The 23,476-nt window shown below is 37.8% G+C and overlaps 2 protein-coding genes across 2 annotated transcripts; both read right to left on the minus strand.

Annotated features, from left to right (window-relative positions):
* Nucleotides 1–15,764: 15,764 nt before the first annotated feature.
* LOC104214843 (xyloglucan endotransglucosylase protein 1-like) lies at nt 15,765–17,464 on the minus strand. Its single transcript, XM_009764565.2, has 3 exons — nt 16,978–17,464; nt 16,690–16,883; nt 15,765–16,381 (listed from the first exon to the last, which is right to left on the minus strand). The coding sequence occupies exons 1-3, from the start codon at nt 17,251–17,253 to the stop codon at nt 15,979–15,981; spliced, it is 873 nt and encodes a 290-aa protein (XP_009762867.1). The 5' UTR covers nt 17,254–17,464; the 3' UTR covers nt 15,765–15,978.
* Nucleotides 17,465–20,264: 2,800 nt separating this feature from the next.
* LOC138870436 (uncharacterized) lies at nt 20,265–23,067 on the minus strand. The gene is made up of 4 exons (XM_070148240.1): nt 22,627–23,067; nt 22,315–22,579; nt 21,861–22,230; nt 20,265–20,820 (listed from the first exon to the last, which is right to left on the minus strand). Exons 1-4 carry the CDS (start codon nt 23,065–23,067, stop codon nt 20,265–20,267), a joined length of 1,632 nt encoding a protein of 543 aa, XP_070004341.1.
* Between the last annotated feature and the right edge of the window lie 409 nt (nt 23,068–23,476).

Raw genomic sequence — 23,476 nt, forward strand, 5'->3', positions numbered from 1 at the left:
CTTAATCATGTTTGCTTTACTTTTCTTCTTGTCCTTCTTTGGTGCATGACATTCAGTAGCCTTGTGTGCAACCTTTCCACAGTTGTGGCAATTGCCTTTAAACCTCTTCTTGCTTGGATAATTCTTTGATCCAGACGGCTTCTTTCTCTTTTACTCGTTGAAGCTTCTTCAACAATAATTGCACCCATTATTGTTGAACTTCCACGAGATTCCTTCTCAGCAGCCTTGTTGTCCTCTTCAATCCGTAGACGAACAATAAGGTCTTCAAGCGTCATCTCCTTGTGCTTATATTTCAAGTAATTCTTAAAGTCCTTCCACAGCGGAGACAACTTTTTAATAAATGTCGCAACTTGAAACGCTTCATTTATGACCATACCTTCAATCATAAATTTATAATTAGTAATATAATTAATATCTTGAATAAAAATATTGATCGTTTCATACTTTCACCAAGGAGGTCATGAATAATAACTTGCAATTCTTGGACTTGCGCTATGACAGATTTACCGTCAATCATTTTGAAATCCAGAAATTTGGCGGCCACAAACTTTTTTTAGTCCAGCATCTCCAGTCTTGTACTTCTTTTCAAGAGCATTCTATAATTTTCTTGATGTTTTCATGACGCTATAAACGTTGTACAGGCCATCTTCTAGTCCACTTAAAATGTAATTTTTGCACAGGAAATCAGAGTGCTTCCAAGCCTCAGTAACAAGGAAGCGCTCGTTGTCAGGGGTTCCTTCAGGCACGACTGGAACATCCTCTTGAATGAACCTTTGCAGACTTAGAGTGGTTAGATAAAAAAAATCTTTTGTTGCCATCTCTTAAAGTCATGATGAGTGGTGATTTTACCACTCAATCTAGTCTCTTTTCCTTAGCTTTTATGTCCTTTAACTATAATATGAGGTCATTTATGGTGTGTATTGTTAGATTTTCAGGAAAATGATGCCAAGAAGTGATTTGATTTCAATTGGAGTGGAATTGAGCAAAAAGGGTGGAAACATGCAAAAACTCCCCAGTGATTCCGCATCTGCGGAAGAATGGTCGCAAAAGCGACCCCGCTTCTGCGAGAAAATGACCGCTTCTGTGGAAATGGCTGAGCATGCAAGAAACTGCATCTGCGGTTATAATGTCGCTTCTGCGGTGGCGCATATACACCTTTTGCACCGCATCTACGATTATAGAGTTGTACAAGGCCCCTGCATCTGCGAGTGGATTTCCGCTTCTGCGGTAGCGCATCTGTGCTTTTGGGGTCCGCATCTGTGGTACCAAGCATATCTCTATATGCCACTTCTGCGATAATGAATTCGCATCTACGGAACCGCATCTACGTGAATTGTTCCGCAGATACGGTGGACAAGCATCAGATCTGGGCAGATCAGTCAATTCACATCTTCTCAACCCCAAACCATTTTTATACTCGTCCAAGCAGATATCTTAGGAATCTTTGGCATATTTTCAGTTCTTAGGGCTTGAGAGAATAAGGTTGGAAGCTAGGTCTTTGCACACACACTTTGGTTTTGAAGATTTGATGCTTGTGGTTAAGATTTTCTTACCCATGTATGTTGCTCTCTTCATTTCCTTGCTTTGTATTGTATATCTAAGTGTGTAGTATTTTATCCAACACTTGAATCTTGTTTATGAAAATATTCTTGTTTAAAGTGTGGATTAAATACCTTGTTGTACTTATGTATTGAATGAACACTAGTATGAGTAGTGAACCGGGTAATCTAAGGTTTTAGGTGAAATCGTTGTGGATGAACTTGTTGTTATATTAATATAGTTTTGAGTTGGTTGTTAATCTCTATTTGTTCAACTACGTTTTGATTTTGGTTAGTTGAAAGGATCCTCAATTAGTCGTGCCTATTTATTATGTATCTGCTTGAGAGAGACTGCATATTTAGGTAATTGTTTGAACAACAACACTCCCGGAGTATAGGCGAGAGTCATAACCGAGGGTTTAGAGGTTGGAGTAGAGATAACGATACCTCAGGTGCGATCTAAGTGAACTGTAATGCAAATCTAGCTAGCGTAGCTTGAGAGAGTGCGTCTAGTAAATTATCATAATTACTTGAGAGATAGTTATGATAGCTGGAGAGTTCATGATCGATAGAGACAACTAAATCATAGCTATAAGAAACATACGACTAAGGAAATCAACAACGGGGGATTAATTAGCATAAACTAGCTAATATTTGTAAAGTCATGAAATACATTGGATCGTTACTCGAGTGTAATCCCGATGCAACCATACTTGTAGCCATTGATCATTTTAATTGCTTTCTAGGTTAGTTTATATTTTCACATTTAGATATAAATATTTTCCAAACCATATTCTAAGCATTTGGCATTGCGCGATAAGTGATAATTTTCTTACATTTCTAATCGCCTACATATTGTTCTCTGTGGGATTCGACCCCGACTCATAGTTGGATAAATTATATTGCATGTGACCGTGACCATTTACTTTTTAGTAGTGGATTTGGACGACATCAATTTTGGCGCCGTTGCCGGGGAATAATTTGGCGTAATTTAGGTTGTTTGAGAAGTAAGCGTAAGTGCTTGATTCCAAACTTGTGAATATTTGTGTAATTATTTTTTTTTACCTTGGTCTATTTTTATTGTTTATTTCTTGTTTATTTTCTTAGTTTTGAAAAATGGCATCATATAATGAAAATTGGTCGGATGGTAGTTGTTCATACTTTGATGACCCTTGTCCTTATTGTGGAGGACCACACTCATGACAAAATTGTTTAAATTCTCCTGGGGGTGGATTGTGCGCACAATCTCAAACCCATGAGTGGAGTATTTGTGATAAGTGTGGTTTTCAAAATGGTCATTGGGATGATTGTGCTTATTTGTCCTTCCCTTCCCCAAGCCCCCGCTATGATGATTCTACTTTTTGTGATGAAAATTATAGGGCTATGGAAGTTGAAGAAGTTGAGCATGGCCAAAATGGAGAGTTCAAGCTCATGTTAGAATGCCTACTTGAAGGAGGAAACAAAGAACAAAGTGCCTTGGGGGAGCTTTTGGAGAATAGTCTCCAAAATGACTTGGCACTTGAAAGGTTGAATGTGCAAATGGAGGAAATGCTTGAAGCTTTAGAGGTCCAAAAATCCTCGGAAGTTAATGATAGACAAGAATTTTCCTTAGATGTGGAAGCGGAAAATCCTCCCTTGGCACTTGAACAAAACCAAGAAGAACTCGCAATTGCTCAAAATGAGAAGATGATGCTCATGTTGGAGACCATTCTTGAAAATAAGGAGAAGCACAACTTTGCACTCGAGGACTGGAAACAAGGTTTGGCTCACAATGATGAACATATCCGCACTTTTGAGGATCAAATGCAAATATTGGTTGAGGCTCACTATGCCCACCAACTTAAGAGTGTGGAAGGAAGCCAAGAAAAGTCCAATTCCGAGGAAGAAAGTGAGCTTTACTTTGAGGATTCAAGAATTGAACATCCGCTAACCGACCCTGTGATTGTTAATAATGCCAAGAAAAATATGGAATTAGAGTCAACCGGTGTAAATGAAAATGTGGTTGAAATTGACTCTAATCCGGGGAAAGAAGAGGTTGTCAAAATCCGAGGAAAATTGCAAAGTGATGGTTTGAAGTCACATTCCAAGTATTTTTCAACATTGGAATTGTGTGGTGATATAATAATTGAACTGCACGGGTCAATGAGGGATTACAAGGAGGAAAGGCAACAATCATACATTTTACAGTTTGAGGAAGCAAGAAAGCAAAATGACATTCCTCACATGAGAGCCAAGAAGTGCAAAATGAAGAACTTAAGGATTGGCTTGATCATCGACTTACCACCCCCATCGCTCGTGGTCACAAGCTTGATTCCAAGCTAGGTGCCCAGTTCATATCATCCAAGTGGCGAGAAAACTGGTAACGTTGTTTGCGTCGTGCCACGACGTTAAAATACGGCGCTTGGTGGGAGGCAACCCATTGTTTTCAAAATTTTTGGCCATTTTTAAAATCTTCCTTTTTAGAATAGCTTAGAATAATATTTGTAACTAATCTGCCAAGTTTTAGATCTTTTGGAGTTGATTTGAGCAGGTCGGAGTGGTCCGGAGGGCCAAAACCAATTGCTGCAGAATTTGTGTATCAATCTTTTGGCGTTACCACATCTGCGGATTTTTGACTGCAGATGCGTTAACGCATAAGCGATTTTACAACCGCAGAGGTGGCAATCCTCGCAGAAGCGGCTATCTGGACGCAGCAACGGCGACGCAGATGCGACAAAAGATCCGCAGATGCGGAAATCGAGCAGGTCTTAAAATTAGACAAACATTTTAGAAACCTCATTTGCCTAGGTAATGTTTTCCCCCAGCCCTAAAAAAAATTCCCCATCTCTAACATACTCCAAATCATCCATCACGTGTGAATTCTACTGCACTCGACTTAGGTAATTTCCTCTGAACCCTCATCTACTTCTCTTCTCTTTTCCTTCTTTTTCTTCTTCTTCATTGCCAACAACCCAAAATTTTTTTGTTTTATTTTATTTTGATGTGTTCATTTTTTTTACGATTTCACGTCTGTTAGTTTTAGGAAGTGAGGGATATTGGTTGAGAGATTCATGAGTGTGCTGCTGCTGTTGAAACAAATGTGTGGGAAATCTGAGTACCCAATTTGTAAAAAGAAGAGGTCATTTTTCAAGTGCTTGCAAGATGTTCGACAAATTATTTAAAAGAAAATCTCTTGCTAAACACCGTAAAATCAGTCTCAATAGAACTATAATCTCATGTACTGCACTAATTTAGAAGTTTTGAGTATAAATTAGATGCCAAAATTGTGTTTGAGAACCAAAAAAATTTTAAAATAAATCTGGGCAGTTGAAGAACTTGACGAAATCCGCAGATGCGGTCAAAACTTTCGCAGATGCGGTATCACACCTGCGAGGATTTTACCGCAGGTGCGATTTCAGGTAACTTGGGCAAAAAACCGCAGATGCGGTCAAATTGTCGCAGAAGTGGAACTGCTTCTGCGGTCTCTATTCCGCAGATGCGAAAACTGGGCAGAAATGCAAATTCCAGTGGCTTTGCAATAGTGCCTTCCCGGGCCCGTTCAATCTGATTTTTTTTGGCTTGATTGTAGTGTTTTGGATTGCTTAACATAATTCTATTACCCGACTGACTTTGTTTTAATTTTATGTAGGTGCTTCGAGTTAAAATGGACCCAAACATGAGCGGACAACAACATGAAATTGAAGAAGAAATTGAGGAACCATATGATGAATCACGCTTCATGTTAGCTGCATGTGAGCGTCGATATTTGAACGACCTCGTAAATAAAAGGATAGTGCTTAAAAAGGGCATCAATGAAGAAAAATTGGCCGAGAAGCTCCCAGATTTCCATGCCCATCTCCATACATCCGGATGGTCGTGCTTCATTCCCACTCCATGCAAAGCTAATGAGGAGTGGGTTCGTGAATTCTATTCCAACCTTAGGCGCACAGATTTTGCAAGCCCACAAATCGTCGTCGGAGGAAAATTGGTGAGGTTTGGGATAGAACAAATAAATGACACTCTTGGGATTCTCAACTATCCAGTGGAGTCGGTGCAAGAGAAAGATCATTGTGAAAATGGGGAATGGCTTATCTCCAAACTCTACCCTCCTAGCCTGAGAGCCAAATGGGGGTAACCGGAGAAAAGGGTTGAAATCAATTGACTTCACTGCTGAAGCAAAAATGTGGTTGTACATCATATGCAACCGGGTGTCTCCTTGTGGGAACGTCTCAGATGTCTCCTATACAAGGGCTTTGATTATTGCATGCCTCCTGGACAGCATTCCTGTGAATATCGTTCACTACATCCTGCAGGAGATGAAGGGATATTTGCAAGACAAGGAAGCAGGGATGATGTTCCCTTCATTGATCACCTAGCTATGCATGAGAGCAGAGGTTGAGCTGCGTAACACCGATCGATGGCTACCAACTGATAAACCTTTTCATCCACTGACAGTGACAGGAGGGGGTAGTGCAGTCAAGAGCAAGAAAAGGAAGGTCACCACCAAGGCTGCTGGTTTAGAGTCATCTTCACAGGCAGCTGCGCCTGAGGGACCATTCGGGGTGCTAAACTCCGAGCTTGCATCTATTCGGGAGTTAGTATCACAGCTTCCGAGTGGGCCTTCATCCTCCCAGCCTGGGCCTTCATACTTCTCCAGGGACGAAATGCAAAGTTACTTAGATGCGCATCACAGTTAGAAAGATTCTCTTGAGAAGATGGCAGCATCAGTGACCAGACTTGAGGGAGTATACGGTACCTTGGTAAAGGCACATGTAGACCTCCAGTCAGACTTTGAGAAGGAGAAGAAGAAGAACAAGAAGAAGGGCAAATTCATGATAAAAATGTGGAGAGGCATAAAGGCCATCTTCAAATGGGGAAACCCAGGCAAGAAGATACCAGTGGCGGCCAAAGATGATAGCGAGGAGTATTCCTTCATGTCAGAGACTGCTGGTGATGATGGTGATGATGATGATGCTGAGGAGACTGATAGTGATGAGGTCACGAGCGATGTACAACATTGATCTTCCGTTCTCCCTTAATCTGCAGACCTCAGGGAGACCCTCAAACTGTTTATGCTTTATATTTGATATTGTGCAGTGAGGACACTGCAATGTTTTTAGTTGGGGGTGGCTGTAGGAGTATACTTATTCATACTTTGATATTGGTGTGCCCTTGCCAGGCTAATTTTGTTACTATGGATATTGTGTGCCCTCGCTGGGCTTACTATTATACTGTTGTGGATATTGTGTGCCCTTGCCGGGCTATTTTATGCAGCAGGTGCTCTTGCCGAGCTTGGTGGGATTAGTCTATTTCTATTTTTCTTTCATTATTTATTTTCCTGGAAACAGCCTCTCTGCCCCTCGGGGTAGAGGTAAGGTCTGCGTACATATTACCCTCTCATACCCTACTTGTGGGATTACACTGGGTTGTTGTTGTTGTTGTTGTTGTTGTTTAGTAGATTGTTGTTATTAGTATAAGTGCTTTTATTTTAGTATCTTTTTTTTAGTAGTTTTATTTTCTTTTATGCTTATTTCCTTAAGTACTATTTCCTTGGGTTTTCTTCATGCTATGGTTCTTTCCCAAGGAACATTTTTGAAGTGAACCGGGTGACTTTTCCCTATGATAGATGGCGTGACAACTTTCTTAAGGGAATTAGTCCTGTTTTGCTAAGAGGAGACTTTTGGATTATTTGGTACTAATAAAAATAGTCTCTTGAATGTAAAATATGAATCAAGAATACCCCTCTGAATTTTGATGTTGAACTAAAACGAGTAAGTTACATGGTGAAGAATAATTTTTGTGATAAATTTTTGGCTCTTTTAGTGACTCTTTGTACACTAGTTTGAATAATATTACTCTAGATGCTATCCATCTTGATTAATTCATGTACCATGTGTGTTAGTGTTTGTACAAATAAATCTTGTGTTTACTTCTATCTTCTAGAATTGCCCGGTTAGTCTTTCAACGCTAATGATAGTATGTTGGTTGGAGGGATGAGCTTAGGCATTCTTTGTTTGATTTGCAAAACCTCTTTAGCCTTTCAAGCCTACCTTTGTATAAATAATATCACTAGAACCCTATTTGAGTCTTTAAACCTTTTTCTTTGGCCAACTCATTACAAACCTATCCCCTTTTGTAAAATAATTCCTTATTTTGAACCCGTCCCTCCTTGAACATTGAGAATGAGGCTAAAAGCCTAAGTTGGGAGTGTGATGTCAGAGTGGAAAGTGGTAAGGTTGTACATTGAGTATATGGTCATATACCTCAAAGTTTGTGTATTAAATTATTCAAGCTCCAAAAGAAAAATTGGTATATAAAAAAAAGGGGAACATTTGTATGTATATAAATTATGGGGCCTTGAAGAAAATTAGAAGAGGTATTTAAGGTGGTTCTGCATTGAGAACTAGATGTCAATGAGGCTATGTGATTTGAAGAGAAACAAAGTGCAAAAGAATGAAAAATGTGAGTAGTGTTCAAGGAGGGTGAAGTTACTTGTATCAAAATGCTTATCCGACCCTTCCCTAAACCTACATTACAAGTTTAAAAAGTTCTTATGAGACCTCCAACCGAACATTCTTGAATAGGCGATGAATTAAAATAAGGGCAAGTTTATGGTATGAGATGCTGTAACACTTGAAATTCTTTGTGAGAGTGAGTGTTTGTGTAAATTTGTCCCCGATGTTGTATTGTAAATATAGTGATTTTGGGACTTTCTTTCTTGTGAGGGCACATGAATTAGGAAGGATTGGTGAAATTGAGTAAGTTGAGCATATGTAGAGGACTAGTGCTTTTGAGTCACTTCTTGAGGCTTATTCTTGTCACTTGATTATTTTTAAATCCATTGCACATTCTTGAAGTTGCTTTTAAATGAGGGAGTCATTCGGAAAAGATACACATACTTGAGCCTAATTATTAGTACCAACCAAATCCATAAGTATGGTTCTTAAATTGGGGAATGTGATATGTAAATGATAGCAATACCACTAGTGTTTTACGTGGTAAATCCTCATTGAATTGTTGGTTTTGATTTGCTTGAGGACAAGCAAAAGCTTTAAGCTGGGGGTGTTGATGAGTGGTGATTTTACCACTCAATCCAGTCTCTTTTCCTTAGCTTTTATGTCATTTAACTATAATATGAGATCATTTATGGTGTGTATTGTTAGATTTTCAGGAAAATGATGCCAGGAAGTGATTTGATTTCAATTGGAGTGGAATTGAGCAAAAGGGTGGAAACATGCAAAAACTCCCCAGTGATTCCGCATCAACGGAAGGATAGTCACAGAAGCGACCCCGAATCTGTGAGAAAATGACCGTTTCTGTGGAAATGGCTGAGCATGCAAGAAACCGCATTTGCGGTTATAATGTCGCTTCTGCAGTGGCGCATCTGCGCCTTTTGCACCGCATCTGCGATTATAGAGTTGTACAGGGACCCCGTATCTGCGAGTAGATTTCCGCTTCTGCGGTAGCGCATCTGCACTTTTGGGGTCCGCATCTGCGGTACCAAGCATATCTCTATACGCCGCTTCTGTGATAAGGAATCCGCATCTGCGGAATTGCATCTGCATGAATTGTTTTGTAGATGTGGTGGACAGGCATCAAATCTGGGAAGATTAGTCAATTCACATTTTCTCAACCCAAAACCATTTTTATACTCGTCCAAGCATATATCTTAGGGATCTTTGGCATATTTTCAGTTCTTAGCGAGAGAACAAGGTTGGAAGCTAGGGTTTTGCACACACAATTTGGTTTTTAAGATTTGATGCTTGTGGTTAAGATTTTCTTACCCATGCATGTTGCTTTCTTCATTTCCTTGCTTTGTATTGTATATCTAAGTGTGTAGTATTTTATCCAACACTTGAATCTTGTTTATGGAAATATTCTTGTTTAAAGTGTGGATTAAATACCTTGTTGTGCTTATGTATTGATTGAACACTAGTATGAGGAGTGAACCGGGTAATCTAAGGTTTTGGGTGAAACCGTTGTGGATGAACTTGTTGTTATATTAATATAGTTTTGAGTTGGTTGTTAATCTCTATTTGTTCAACTACGTTTTGATTTTGGTTAGTTGAAAGGATCCTCAATTAGCCGTGCCTATTTATTATGTATCTGCTTGAGAGAGAGTGCATATTTAGGTAATTGTTTGAACAACATCACTCCTGGAGTATAGGCGAGAGTCATAACCGAGGGTTTAGAGGTTGGAGTAGAGATAACGATACCTCAGTTGCGATCTAAGTGAACTATAATGCGAATCTAGCTAGCGTAGCTTGAGAGAGTGCGTCTAGCAAATTATCATAATTACTTGAGAGAGAATTATGATAGCTGGAGAGTTCATGATCGATAGAGACAGCTAAATCATAGCTATAAGAAACATACGACTAAGGAAATCAACAACGGGGGATTAATTAGCATAAACTAGCTCATATTTGTAAAGTCATGAAATACATTGGATCGTTACTCGAGTGTAATCCCGATGCAACCATACTTGTAGCCATTGATCATTTTAATTGCTTTCTAGGTTAGTTTATATTTTCACATTTAGATATAAATATTTTCCAAACCATATTCTAAGCATTTGGCATTGCGCAATAAGTGATAATTTTCTTACATTCCTAATCGCCTACATATTGTTCTCTGTGGGATTCGACCCCGACTCATAGTTGGGTAAATTATATTGCATGCGACCGTGACCATTTACTTTTTAGTAGTGGATTTGGATGACATCAGTCAACACCAGAAAATTTCCCCGGTTTTTCCGCTGGTGGCATAGCCATTGCAGGTGCAGTAGGATGGATAGGACCTGGCATCCCCGAAACTGTGTTAGCAGTAACAGTCACAGCAGGATCAATTTGTTCCTCTCCGTTAGTCATTTCTGTCAATATGACACAAACAGATTCAGTAAATGGTGAAGTGTTTAATCATTCAACCCAAGACAATACAGTGAAGAGATTATTCTTCAAACTAATTTTAACACAGTGAAGAGATTATTCTTCAAACTGATTAGGAGTAGAAAACCACGAAGGTTTTAGTCTCCTCAGTCACTTTGAAAATCAGAACAGCAAGGATATATATATAAATAAAATTCTTTCAGCTTGTTAGATATTCTGAATTTATAAGTGACTAAAACAAAACAAAAATGAACAGAAATTGGCAGTATTATGTCCCGAGCCCACAAATTCCTTGTGTTTCCTTAAAGAATCTTATCCTCTCATTGTTTCCCAAGGTTTACGGATAAATTCTTCCCAGGATAGAACGAAACTTTCAACTTAGCGATAGCGGCGCTTCAAACCACTAAGTTATCAGCGAACTCAAAATTATGGTGTAAATCAGACAACCGACTTACTTTGTTTTGAAAGTAATAATGCATAAAGAAGAAGGAGATGAAGCAGAAGATTTCAAGATAAAAAAATTATGAAGGAACAGCCTCTCTAGTGGTTGTTTAACGCGGGAATATTTAAATAAAATTAAAGACGGAAATTAATTAATTTATTGTTACAAATAATGGTCAATCAAAATATTAATATAAAATATTAATATTTAATTAATTAATTTCATTTTATTGGTCCAAAAAATTAAGTTAATCAAATCAATTGACCGAATCCGAATCCGAGCCAAGCGAGCGACGACGACGATGGCTCTGGCTTCTTTTTGAAGAATCTCACCCCACCTCCTCTTTCTTCTGGTTAAAGAAATAGACTTTGAGCTTAACTCAACCTCAAAAACTGTTAGATATTCTGAATTTATAAGTGACTAAAACAGAAAAAATAAATGAACAGAAATTGACAATATTATGTCCCGGGCCCACAAATTCCTTGTGTGTCCTTAAAGAATCGTATCCCCTCATTGTTGCTCAAGGTTCACGATAAATCTTCCCAGGATAGAACGGAACTTTCAACTTAGCGGTAGCGGCACTTCAAACCACTAAGTTATCAGCGAACTCAAAATTATGGTGTAAATCACACGACCAATTTACTTTGTTTTGAAAGTAATGATGCAGAAAGAAGAAGGAGATGAAGCAGAAGATTTTAGGATAAAAAATTCTGAAGGAATGACTGCTTATTTATAGCCAACGAATTTCTGGATTGAAAGGTTGTGAAAGTGGTTGTTCACACTGCAGTTGGCTATTCGTGAAATGCAGCCTCTCTGGTGGCTGTTTAATGCAGGAATATTTAAATAAAATTAAAAACGGAAATTAATTAATTTATCGTTACAAATAACGATCACTCAAAATATTAATATAAAATATTAATATTTAATTAATTAATTTCATTTTATTGGTCCAAAAACTTAAGTCAAACAATCATATCAATTGACCGAATCCGAAACCGAAACGAGCGACGACGGCGACGGTGCGAGGCCCCTTCCTCTTAGCTCCTTTCAAGAGCTTAAGGAAGTGCTTCTATAAACCCAACAAAATACTTGTCTTTAACCAATGAGGGACAAAGTGCAAAAGCCAAAAATTGTCTTTTCACCTTCTTTCCTCATTTCCCATTCACACTACCACACTTCAACCCCCAACAATCCCCCACATGAATGGGGAATGATGAACATGCATGAAAATGTTTGTGTGATTTGCAAATAAGGACTAATTGCATCAGGATAAGTAGGTTTCCCTTTGAACTTTCCGTAGTGAGCATATATCGGATATACTCGGTCAATCAGTAGATTTAATATCTTTGAACCGTCGAGCTTTAGTGTATACCTAGACAAAATATGTCACACAATTAATCCTTATCCATATTTTGGTTCTCATTGTTGTGTTCATTTTAGCCATGAACACCACCTGGTTTCATAAGTACGTAGAGAACTGGCCTTACAATATTCTCTTTGAAGCGGATTACACTTCACACTTTTATAGGTGATTCCTAAGTGTATTATCCCGTAGATACACTATTTAATATACCCCATATCAAACTTAGAAATCATTAAAAAGTCCTAATGCTTTATCCTTGGTACTAAACATTGTCTGCATCACGATAATGGACCAACATTTTATTTGACAATGTTGGGCCGTCACTAATGACTATGTTTGATCTCCTTGAACCTAGATCATGGGATCTTCAGTCTTCTAGGTAGAGTTACCGCCATAGTGACTTGTCCTCGGCCATAGTCCCATTCCCTTTGATGACTTCTCAACCGCCTCTCTAGATAGGCCTTTTGTAAGCGGATCCGATACATTATCTTTTGACTTTACATAGTCAATTGTGATAATTCTACTAGAGAGTAGTTGTCTAACAGTATTATGCCTTCGTCGAATGTGACGAGATTTCCCATTATACATAACACTCTCAGCCCTTCCTATTGTTGTTTGACTGTCGCAATGTATGCATATAGGTTCCAAAGGTTTGGGCCAAAAAGGAATGTCTTCTAAGAAATTCCGGAGCCATTCAGCTTCTTTACCGGCCTTGTCTAAAGCTATAAACTCAGACTCCATTGTAGAGCGAGCGATGCATGTCTATTTGGACGACTTCCAAGACACTTCTCCTCCACCAATGGTAAAAATGTATCCACTTGTGGATTTTGTTTCCATAGATTCGGTGATCCAATTTGCATCACTATATACCTCAATAATTGCGGGATAATTATTGTAATGCAATACATAGTCTTGAGTATATTTCAAATATCCCAAAACTCGTTTCATTGCTATCCAATGAGCATGGTTGGGATTACTTGTGTATCGACTAAGCTTACTTATTACACAAGCTATATTAGGTCGTGTACAATTCATAATGTACATCAAACTTCCCAACACTCGAGCTTATTCCAATTGAGATTTGCTTTCACCTTTATTCTTTACAAGAATATGGTTTAAATCAATTGGCGTTTTCGCTTCTTTAAAGTCCAATCATTTGAACTTTTCAAGAACCATTTTAATATAATGAGATTGAGACAAAGCTAGACCTTGAGGAGTCTGTAGGATCTTAATTCCTAAAATTAAATCGACAACTCCTAAGTCTTTCATATCAAACTTACTAGTAAGCATGCGCTTAGTAGCATTTATGTTAGCAATGTCGTTACTCATTATCAACATATCATCCACATATAAACAAACAATGACTATTTGATTTAGAGTATTCTTAATGTAAACACATTTGTTACACTCATTGTTCTTGAAACCATTTGACAACATTGTTTGGTCAAATTTCACATGCCATTGTTTTGGTGCTTGTTTTAGTCCGTAAAGTGACTTAACAAGTCGACAAACCTTCTTTTCTTTTCCGGGAACTACAAATCCTTCAGGTTGTTCCATATAGATTTCTTCCTCTACATCCCCATTTAAGAAGGTCGTGTTTACATCCATCTGATGGATTTGAAGGCCATACACGGCGGCTAACGCTATTAACACCCGAATAGATGTAATCCTTGTTATCGGCGAGTATATGTCAAAGTAATCAAGACCTTCTCGTTGTCTAAACCCTTTAACAACTAATCTTGCCTTATATTTGTCAATAGTACCATCAGCTTTCATTTTCCTTTTGAAAATCCATTTAGAACCCAAAGGTTTATTTCCCAAAGGTAGATCAACCAATTCCCAAGTATGATTACTTAATATGGATTCTATCTCACTATTGACTGCCTCTTTCCAATATTGTGCTTCCGAGAAAGATATTGCTTCTTTGAATTGAGGCTCATTTTCCAATAAGAATGCCAGAAAATCTGGTCCAAAGGAAGTAGCTGTCCTTTGACGTTTACTACGTCTTGGAGTTTCCTCATCAAACGTACTTTCCTTTGCTTCTTCCCTAGGTCGCTTAGATTTTTCATTAGACGACTCACATTCCATTTTATACGGATAAATATTCTCAAAAAAATCAGCATTATCCGATTCAATTACCGTATTAATATGAATGTCGGGATTTTCTAATTTATGAACCAGAAACCGATATGCCTTACTATTTGTTGCATATCCTACGAAAATACAATCAATGGTTTTTAGTCCAATTTTTACCCTTTTGGGTTTAGGAACTTGCATTTTAGCCAAACACCCCCACACTTTAAAATATTTTAGGTTGGGTTTCCTTCCTTTCCATTTTTCATATGGAATGGATTGTGTTTTGCTATGGGGAACTCGATTCAGTATTCGATTAGCTGTAAGAATAGCTTCCCCCTACAAGTTCTGAGGTAAACCAGAACTTATTAATAAGGCGTTCATCATCTCCTTTAACGTTCTATTCTTTCTTTCTGCAATTCCATTAGATTGCGGTGAGTAAGGGGCAGTTATTTGGTGAATAATGCAATTTTCCAAACATATTTCTTCAAAAGGAGATTCATATTCGCCGCCTCTATCACTTCTTATCATTTTGATCTTTTTGTTTAATTGTGTTTCAACTTCATTTTTGTATTGCTTGAATGCGTCTATTGCTTCATCTTTACTATTAAGTAAGTAAATATAGCAATATCTAGTACTATCGTCAATGAAAGTTATGAAATACTTTTTCCCACTACGAGATGGTATTGACTTCATGTCGCAAATATCCGTGTGAATTAAGTCTAAAGGATTTGAATTCCTTTCTACTGACTTATAAGGATGCTTAACATACTTTGATTCCACACATATTTGACATTTCGAGTTATTGCATTCAAACTTAGCTAATACTTCCAAATTAATCATTTTTCGCAAAGTTTTGAAGTTGACTTGGCCTAAACGTTCATGCCATAAATTATTTGACTCAAGCAAGTAAGATGAAGCTGAAATTTTATTCATATCAATGGCAATTAATTGAGTTTAAAAAGGCCCTCAGTCAGGTAACATTTTCCTACATACATTTCATTCTTACTAACTACAACCTTGTCGGAAACAAAAACACACTTAAAGCCATTCTTGACTAGAAGTGATATCGAGACTAAATTCTTCCGCATTTCAGGAACATGAAGAACATCTTTTAGAGTCACAATCTTTTCTGAAGTCATCTTCAAAGCCAGCTTTCCCGTTCCTTCAATTTTTGCTGTAGCGGAGTTTGCCATAAACACTGTCTCGTTGGGTCCAGCGAGAGCATAAGAAGTAAACAACTCCTTGTTAGCACAGACATGTCGAGTTGCTCCTGAATCAATCCACCATTCTCTAGGATTTTCGACTAGGTTGCATTCTGAAAACATGGCACATAGGTCGTCTATTTCATCATTCTTCTCCATCTATTTATACTACTTTTGTTCTGTATCTTACGGCAAAATTATGTATTTTAAAAGTTGAAAGCTTCATGTTTAGACAGAAATTACTCGGCTACTTCATCGAATAAGCACATCCTTCCACCATGATATAACATTATTTTATTAAGAAAAGAAAGTAACCATACACATTTTATTACAAAAAGAAACTTGAATACACAACGAAATGAGTAACAAACAAAACTTTTATTGGTACAAAGAATAAAGAATTTCATACTCTCATCTCACAGACAAACAACCAATCCCAAAAACCAACTGAATATGCATTGACCTTAGGAAGTAGATCAAGTGAATCGATCTTCTAAAATCTTGAACTCTTGCACTCAGCTGAAAAACCTTGAGGAAACCTCTTAGAATCAGCACAATAATTATAAACCATGTGTCTGCTTTGCACCCATCTTAGTCTATTCCTTCCCTTTCCATCAAGTTCATGAGTTTGCCATGGCTTAGCATTGTTTGCTGAATTGCTGGATTTACATGACGAGGTACCGGATAACACTGCACAACCATCGATATTGATGTTTCTGTAGTAAGCAGTGAAAGGAGCAAGTGTCCAATCTGTTTTGACTCTGCCTCCTTGTGTTGCCCACTCATCTGCATTCCATAAGCTGCAGTATACTCTCATTGCTTGGCTCTTTGGGAATGGAATGCCTATGCTTTCATGGTTGTTGTATACTCTAATGGGGCTGTTGTCCACTAAAAACCTGATTATATCAAAGAATGCATAGGTAAGATAAAATGTAAAACTAACAGAAATACAAGAACTTAGATCTAAACTTATATACATTAACAGTGTAAGTTTTTCTTGTTACACTATCAGTGTAAAATTTAATATGTTATAGAAAGTCATAGAATATGCTTTATTTTTCAGGTAACTAGTTTGACTTAGACAGTTAGTTGTATTCATCTGCTATATGGCGAATAGTGTAAAAATTTCTTGTATATTTTCAGTATGTAGAAGTTAAACTCTGGATATATAAGAAAGATATATGTAAGGGATTGTCTAACTTACACTATGCGATGAGGGTTCCAGACAATGGTGTAAGTGTGAAATGCAGCAGTTGGATCGAACCAAAGGTGGAATTGTTGTTCTTTGTTTCCTTTTCCTTGTGTATAAACATTGGTATGGATAGTGTAGGGCTGGCCAGAAACATTGCCCAAGAACTCAAAATCAATCTCATCATGTCCTTCTCCTTGTGAAGATAACTGATGAAAACAAAGAAAAGAAATCCATGAGCTCATATGACATACTATAAGAATTACTAGTACACTAGAGTTGTATTTAGTAAGAGAAACTTACAAAGAAAGTGGTGACTGTGCCAGCGGAATTTCCAGGGACAAGCTTGAGTTGCATATCAAATCTTCCGAATAAATACTCATTCTTGGACTGAAAACCAGAGCCTGAAAGTTTATCAAGAGTGAGGGCGAGGCCTCTGCCGCCTTCTTGTATTTTACCACGTCCTTCGCCCCAAGTAATCACAGCGTCTCTGTAGAAGTTACCCGCTGAGGCTGCTAATAGTTGGATGCTCATTAGTACGCTAAGCAGAAGCATTGCTGTTGAAACTTTAGAAGCCATTTTCTTAGCTGAAATTGATAAAGAGAAAAGGGAAAGAGTGTGAGGTGATGATGCACTGATTTGTAAAGGAGGGATTTTTATAGGTGAATTATGAAGCTGAACATAGTAGGAAGGATCAGACTAATGAGAGGAATTATGGGCAACTGGGGCAAGGGCTGTGAGCTGTAAACCTTAGTTAATTCAAAATTATTGGGAACAAAAGTATTGGTATACGTGTGGGGTTCTTTCTTTTTGGATGAAAATGAGATCCAATTTTCACTACCTCATCTTAATATGTCTCTTCTTTAATTGCCATTAGGATACAGCTATTGCTAACACACAAGGGTACGTTAGTATAGTTCAATAGTTTTCTTTTAGTCAAAGGTTCTCATTATACTGTTTTACAGTGACTATTAATTTGGTAAATTGAGAGTTTTGTCCCTTTTATATTTTTGTGCAAGTTTTAAGTTTTTACATTTGCTAGATTCTTATTTTATAATATCAACTTGGAGTACTCTATAAATTCTAAGTTGATACTAGCCATTTATTGTTGATTGTAGCTAGTCTTTAAAGAATTATATACACTATCTATCCTTGTAAGAAAATTTTAAACTATCTAATCACCTTTACCTCTTATTTTCAAAATTATAAATCTCATATATGTACCTGTAAATACTCTTTGGGTTACCTTATAGTATAAAAAATTCTTTACATTAATCGTGTATATATGTGTATTAGTGTATATAACTTCAGCTTATTGTATATATATTTTCAACTTTTACACGTACAGAATTTGAACTCGCTGTGCAAAACATTTAAGGAAGCATCCCAACCAACAATAATGGCTATACCAAACATTTGGAACAAAATAATTCAAGACGGTGCTTAATACAACAGAGGTCCAAAACACTTTGAAAGAAACATGAAAATAATGGAGCAATAAGTAGTGCATAACGAACTAAATTTAAACACTGTACGTAACAATTTGGTAGCCAGTCTTTTCATTGGAAGTGGATGCTAATTACTAGCTTCATAATAGCTGATGCTCAGTCAGAAGTCATGTGCCAAAAAATAATTGACCAAAGATCCTAATTTCTTCCAAAATGAACATTGACAATATCTTTTTTGGGTTTTTTATTCGGTGTCCGATATTCGTATTGAAACCCGATTAATTCATATTCGCACCGAGAAATTTCACTTTGGAAGTAAACCGCTCCTTACTAAAAACGATTTCATATCCTATATCGCAAACTCCCGACCTCTTATTAAGGAAAAAAAAAGTACTTACACTCCACCACAACGTTTGTGATGAATGTTGGTTATTGAAATTAACACTGCAGTGAAGAATTGAAGCTGACACAAGAGCTCCAATGGAGGTTCTCGAGAGTTCTACGAGAGTAGAGAGAGAGAGAGAGTATAAAATGAATTGTGAAATGAAACTCTACTATCTTCTCATTATTGCAAAATGTGTATATATGTACACGTATGACAGCTATACAAAATACAACTAATTGTATAACTATTACAACTAACTAGATATAGTTACATGTTGACTCGGCACAGTACAAATTAGGAACAATATAATAATTAAGTCTCTCAATACCCCCCCCCCAAGTTGGATAGGAGGATCTCACAACCAACTTGCCAAGGACAGCAGTGTGTTTAACTCCTGTGAGAGTTTTGGTGAGGACATCAGCCTATTGATCAGTAGTAGCTACATGATGGAAAGAAATCAGACCTTCCTGAAGTTTGTCCTTACAAAATGGCAATCTACTTCAATATGCTTGGTCTGCTCATGGAACACAGGGTTGTGCGCAATATGGATAGCAGATTGGCTATCACAAAAGACGTCAATGGGACTGGATTGTGGGATAGTAAGTTCTTCAAATAACCTGTTCAGCCACACTAGTTCCCCAACAACTTTCCTAAGAGACTTGTATTCAGCTTCAGCAAAAGATAAGGAAATGGTCTCTTGTTTCTTGCACTTCCAGCTAATAGAACTATCTCCCACTAGAATTTAAGATAGCCAGTAACAGATCTCCTAAAATTAGGGCATGCTCCCCAGTCAGAGTCACAGTATGCAGAAATGGAACAATCAGTACTATTGGAGAAAAATATTCCTAGTGTGGGATCCTTCATGAGATATCTGAGAAGATGGAAAGTTGCAGTCAAGTGTATGTCTCTGGGTGCTTGCATGAATTGACTGAGGAGCTGCACATTGTATGATATATCTAGTTTGGTATTGGTTAAGAAGTTCAGCTTGCCTACTAATTTTCTGTAATATGTGGGATCTAACAGAAGAGTGCATTCATTGGCTTTTAGTTTTAGGGCATGACCAAAGGAAGAAGATAAGTTATTGTAGGCAAAATAATGATACTCCTTTAACAGATCTAAGGCAAACTTCCTTTGAGAAATGATAACATCATCTGGCTTGTAGAGAACTTCTAAGCCTAAAAAGTAGTGAAGTCTCCCTAGGTCTTTGATTCTGAACTGTTTATCAAGGAAGGCCTTCAAGTTGGTTATCTCCACTGGATCAGTACTAGTGATGATAACATCATCAATATACATACACAGCTATAAAGATAGTGGAGGATGAGGTCTTTTTGGAGAACAATAAATAGTCATTCTTAGAATGTTTGTACCCCATTGATGACAGGGCTTCAATTAGCTTGGCATACCACTGCCTGTTGGCTTGTTTCAGTCCATACAACGACTTGTTTAGCTTGCAAACCATCCTATTTGAGCTAGACAGATCAATCAGAAAACCTGGTGGCATCTCCATATATACTTCTTCATGCAGGTCCATGAAGGAATGCATTGTCTACATCAAGTTGGAATATACCCAAGCCTTTCTTCATAGCAACAGTAACCAAGGCTCTAACTGTTGTCATCTTGACAACATGGGAAAATGTCTCTGTATAATCAATTCCTGCTCTTTGAGTATAACCCTTCACCACTAGTCTAGCCCTAAATCTTTCAATGCTTCCATCTACTTTATGTTTGACTTTGTAAACCTACTTACAGCCTATTGCCTATTTTCCTGCTGGTAAGGGAACTAAATCCCAAGTATGATTGGCATGAAGGACTTCAAATTCTTGTGTCATGGCTACTTGCCATGCAGGATTAAGTGATGCATCTCCATATGAGGATGGCTCACTATCATGGCAAACATTTGTCATTAAGTGCTGACTTTCAGAACACAGAGCATCATGGCTGATGTGATTATGATTGGAGAAGAGTGCATTTAAGGAAGGTGAGCATTGAGAGGTGGCAAGTTGAGTTCTATTAGGAAGGGTGTAGATATAATTTTTTAGGTAAGTAGGAGTTTTGTGTGTTCTATTGGACTTCCTGATTGTAATTGTTTCTGATTGAGTGGATGTGGGTGGATTATTACTAGCAGCCTCATATGAAGATGCATGGACAGAGCCATAAGGTAATGAGTTATTAGGTTGTGTTGAAGTGTCATTAACAGGAGAAAATTCGGGGTGTTGGTGCACACCTGGAGATATGATATCTGCAGCACCTTGAACATTAGGAAGTGGACTTTCACTTTCAATATGAGTAGGAAATGTGACTGATTTGAAGACACTATATGGGGAAACATTCTTAGAAGTTAGAGTAAAAGGAAAGACATTTTCATGAAACATAACATCTCTAGAGATGTGTATTTTTCTAGTGGCTAGGCTTAGTACTTTGTAACCCTTTGTCCCAAAAGGATAGCATATAAAGACATGTGGAGTTGTTATAGGCTCAAACTTATTCCTTTGTACCTTAGGTATAGTAGAATAACAAAGACAACCAAAGCTCCTCAAGTGAGAATAATTGGGTTTCTTGTGATACAAAAGTTCAAAAGGACATTTGTTGTTTAGTTAGGTAGTAGGTAATATGTTAATTAAGTAGGTGGCTGTCAAAATGCATTCTCCCCAATATCTAATTGGTAATTTGGATTGAAACATAAGTGCCCTATCAGTTTTTAGGAGATATTTGTGTTTTCTCTCCACTACCCCATTTTGTTGTAGTGTGTAAGGGTAGGTTTTCTGATGAATGATGGATTGATAGAATGTGGTAGCTTCATGTCCGGTAAACTCCAGCCCACTGTCATATCTGATGATTTTTACTAAGTATTAAATTGATTTTCTCATAGTTATAAAGGCTTTGATGGCTTGTAGAGCATTGCGCTTATTGCTTAGTAAATGTGTCCAAGTGGATCTACTGAAGTCATCCACTAGTATGAGAAAGTACTTGTAGTTATCATGAGTAGTGACATGGTAAGGACCTCATATGTTAATATGCAGCAATTCAAATATTTGAGTAATGGTACTGATTCTTTGTGGAAATAGAAGTCTGGCTTGTCTAGCCATGGGGAAAATTGAACAAATAAAGAGTCGTTTGGGTGAGAATGCACAGGTATGGAGGATATTCCTCTCATTTTGACAAAGGAAACATGACCAAGCCTATTGTGCCACAAAAGATTCACATAACACTTATCAAACATAGCTGAGAACTCATTCTTATTATTGTGAGTGAATGTATTTATATTTGGTAAATGATGATATGAATGAGTGGGACTTCTGAAGTCTTCACTATTTACACTAGTAGAAGAACAACAGTTGCAACAAGAAACTGACACATCAGTATTTGAGAAAGTACTTTTACCCTTTAGACACTTGGAACATATGTAGTATAGTCCCTCTCTGCTACTACCAATCACCTTAGGCCTCTTCACTGAAGGGGTCTGTAATAGACATAGTGCATCAGTAAAGAGAACAATACATCTAAGATGCATTGCAAGAGAATGGACAGAGATTATATTGTATTTGAAAGAGGGAACATAGAGGACTTTGGGTAAGATGATTTCAGGACTGAGTATCACATCTCCAAATTCAAGCACTTTCACCTTATATTCATTCGGTAAACTAATCAATAAAGGATATGGTAGTGTGGTGATATTGCTAAGTGCTGATTTATTAAAGGTCATATGGTTAGATGCTCCTGAGTCTATGATCCAAAGGTCAGACTTTGATTCAAAGCATTTGCATGATAATTTTTCAAAATCAATAAAAGAGGTTCAGACCACAATACCTTCGAAGTTGATAGCACCATTAGTGATGTTGGCATTGCTGGGAGATCCTCTTGTGTTGCCTGTCTGAATGTGATGCAATAGGCTCATTATCTGCCCATATTGCTCCCTCGTTAGGTTGACATTTGGATTTTCATCATGTGGAACTAAATCATATTCCTTCTCATGAAGTAAATCAACTGGAACTCCATGTACATTTGCCACAGCTCCTTTTCCTCTATTGAACTTGTGATCCTGAGTCTGACTTGAGTTGTTACTCCGATTGAACTGTTGAGCATTAGTACGATTGAAGCTTTGATTGTTGTACGAGTTGCCTTAGGGATACCCATGTAACTTGTAGCATTTCTCCTTTGTGTGACCCGGTTTCTTGCAATAGTCATAGGTGGCTGACCCCTGTTGTTTGCAGTGTAGTGTGTTTTGAAGTTCTTAGCTCCGAATGGATTTTGATGTTGTGTAGATGTGGCATTCACATGTAGTGAAGCAGACTCGAGGTTTAGCTGATTATTTGGTATGAATTCTCTTTGTTTCTCTTCCTGTATTAGGAGGGAGAAGGCCTGTGCCAAAGATGGCAAAGATTTCATCATCAAAATACTTCCTCGCACTATTGTATAGACCTCATTTAAGCCCATCAAGAATTGAATGAGTCGTTGATCCTGTTCTTCCTTATGCATCGCTTCCTTTGACCCACATGTGCAAACACAACTGCATTGAGATTTAGCACTCAGGGTGTTTAATTCTTCCCACTGTCTCTTCATTCGAGTATAGTAGGCAGTGATATCTAATGAGCCCTGAACAAGGTCGTTGATCTCCTTTTGGATCTGATATTACTTCGCCCCATTTGTTTGATCATATCGATCTTCCAGCTCCCTCCATAGCTCGAATGAGTCATTGACATACTCGACACTGTCAGAGATCTCTTTTGCGAGAGAATTAAGAATCCAGGAAGTCACCATATCGTCGCATCTCTCCCATTGACGAAACTGAGGTAAATTGGGGTTAGGTTTCCTACATTCCCCTTTATGAATCCTAATTTGTTTTTGACTGGGTGAGCTCATAATACACTCCTTGTCCAAGATCTATGCCCAATTCCATCAAATGAAACCCGCACTAGCATTATTCCATGACTGTCCGAAGGGTGAATGTACAAAGGATTGCTCGCACCGA

The sequence above is a fragment of the Nicotiana sylvestris genome, chromosome 6 (assembly GCF_000393655.2).
Source record: "Nicotiana sylvestris chromosome 6, ASM39365v2, whole genome shotgun sequence".
NCBI lineage: Eukaryota > Viridiplantae > Streptophyta > Magnoliopsida > Solanales > Solanaceae > Nicotiana > Nicotiana sylvestris.

Excerpts from the sequence above, each read along its gene's own strand:
- LOC138870436 (XM_070148240.1), bottom strand. The coding sequence starts at position 23,067 with ATGAAGAGACAGTGGGAAGAATTAAACACCCTGAGTGCTAAATCTCAA. Across the intron at positions 22,580-22,626 it reads GTTACATGGGTATCCCTAAG|TTCAATCGGAGTAACAACTC; the intron begins GCAACTCGTACA and ends AATGCTCAACAG. Across the intron at positions 22,231-22,314 it reads TGGTGCTATCAACTTCGAAG|ACTCAGGAGCATCTAACCAT; the intron begins GTATTGTGGTCT and ends TTTGGATCATAG.
- LOC104214843 (XM_009764565.2), bottom strand. The coding sequence starts at position 17,253 with ATGGCTTCTAAAGTTTCAACAGCAATGCTTCTGCTTAGCGTACTAATG. Across the intron at positions 16,884-16,977 it reads GCACAGTCACCACTTTCTTT|TTATCTTCACAAGGAGAAGG; the intron begins GTAAGTTTCTCT and ends TGTTTTCATCAG. Across the intron at positions 16,382-16,689 it reads TGGAACCCTCATCGCATAGT|GTTTTTAGTGGACAACAGCC; the intron begins GTAAGTTAGACA and ends TGATATAATCAG.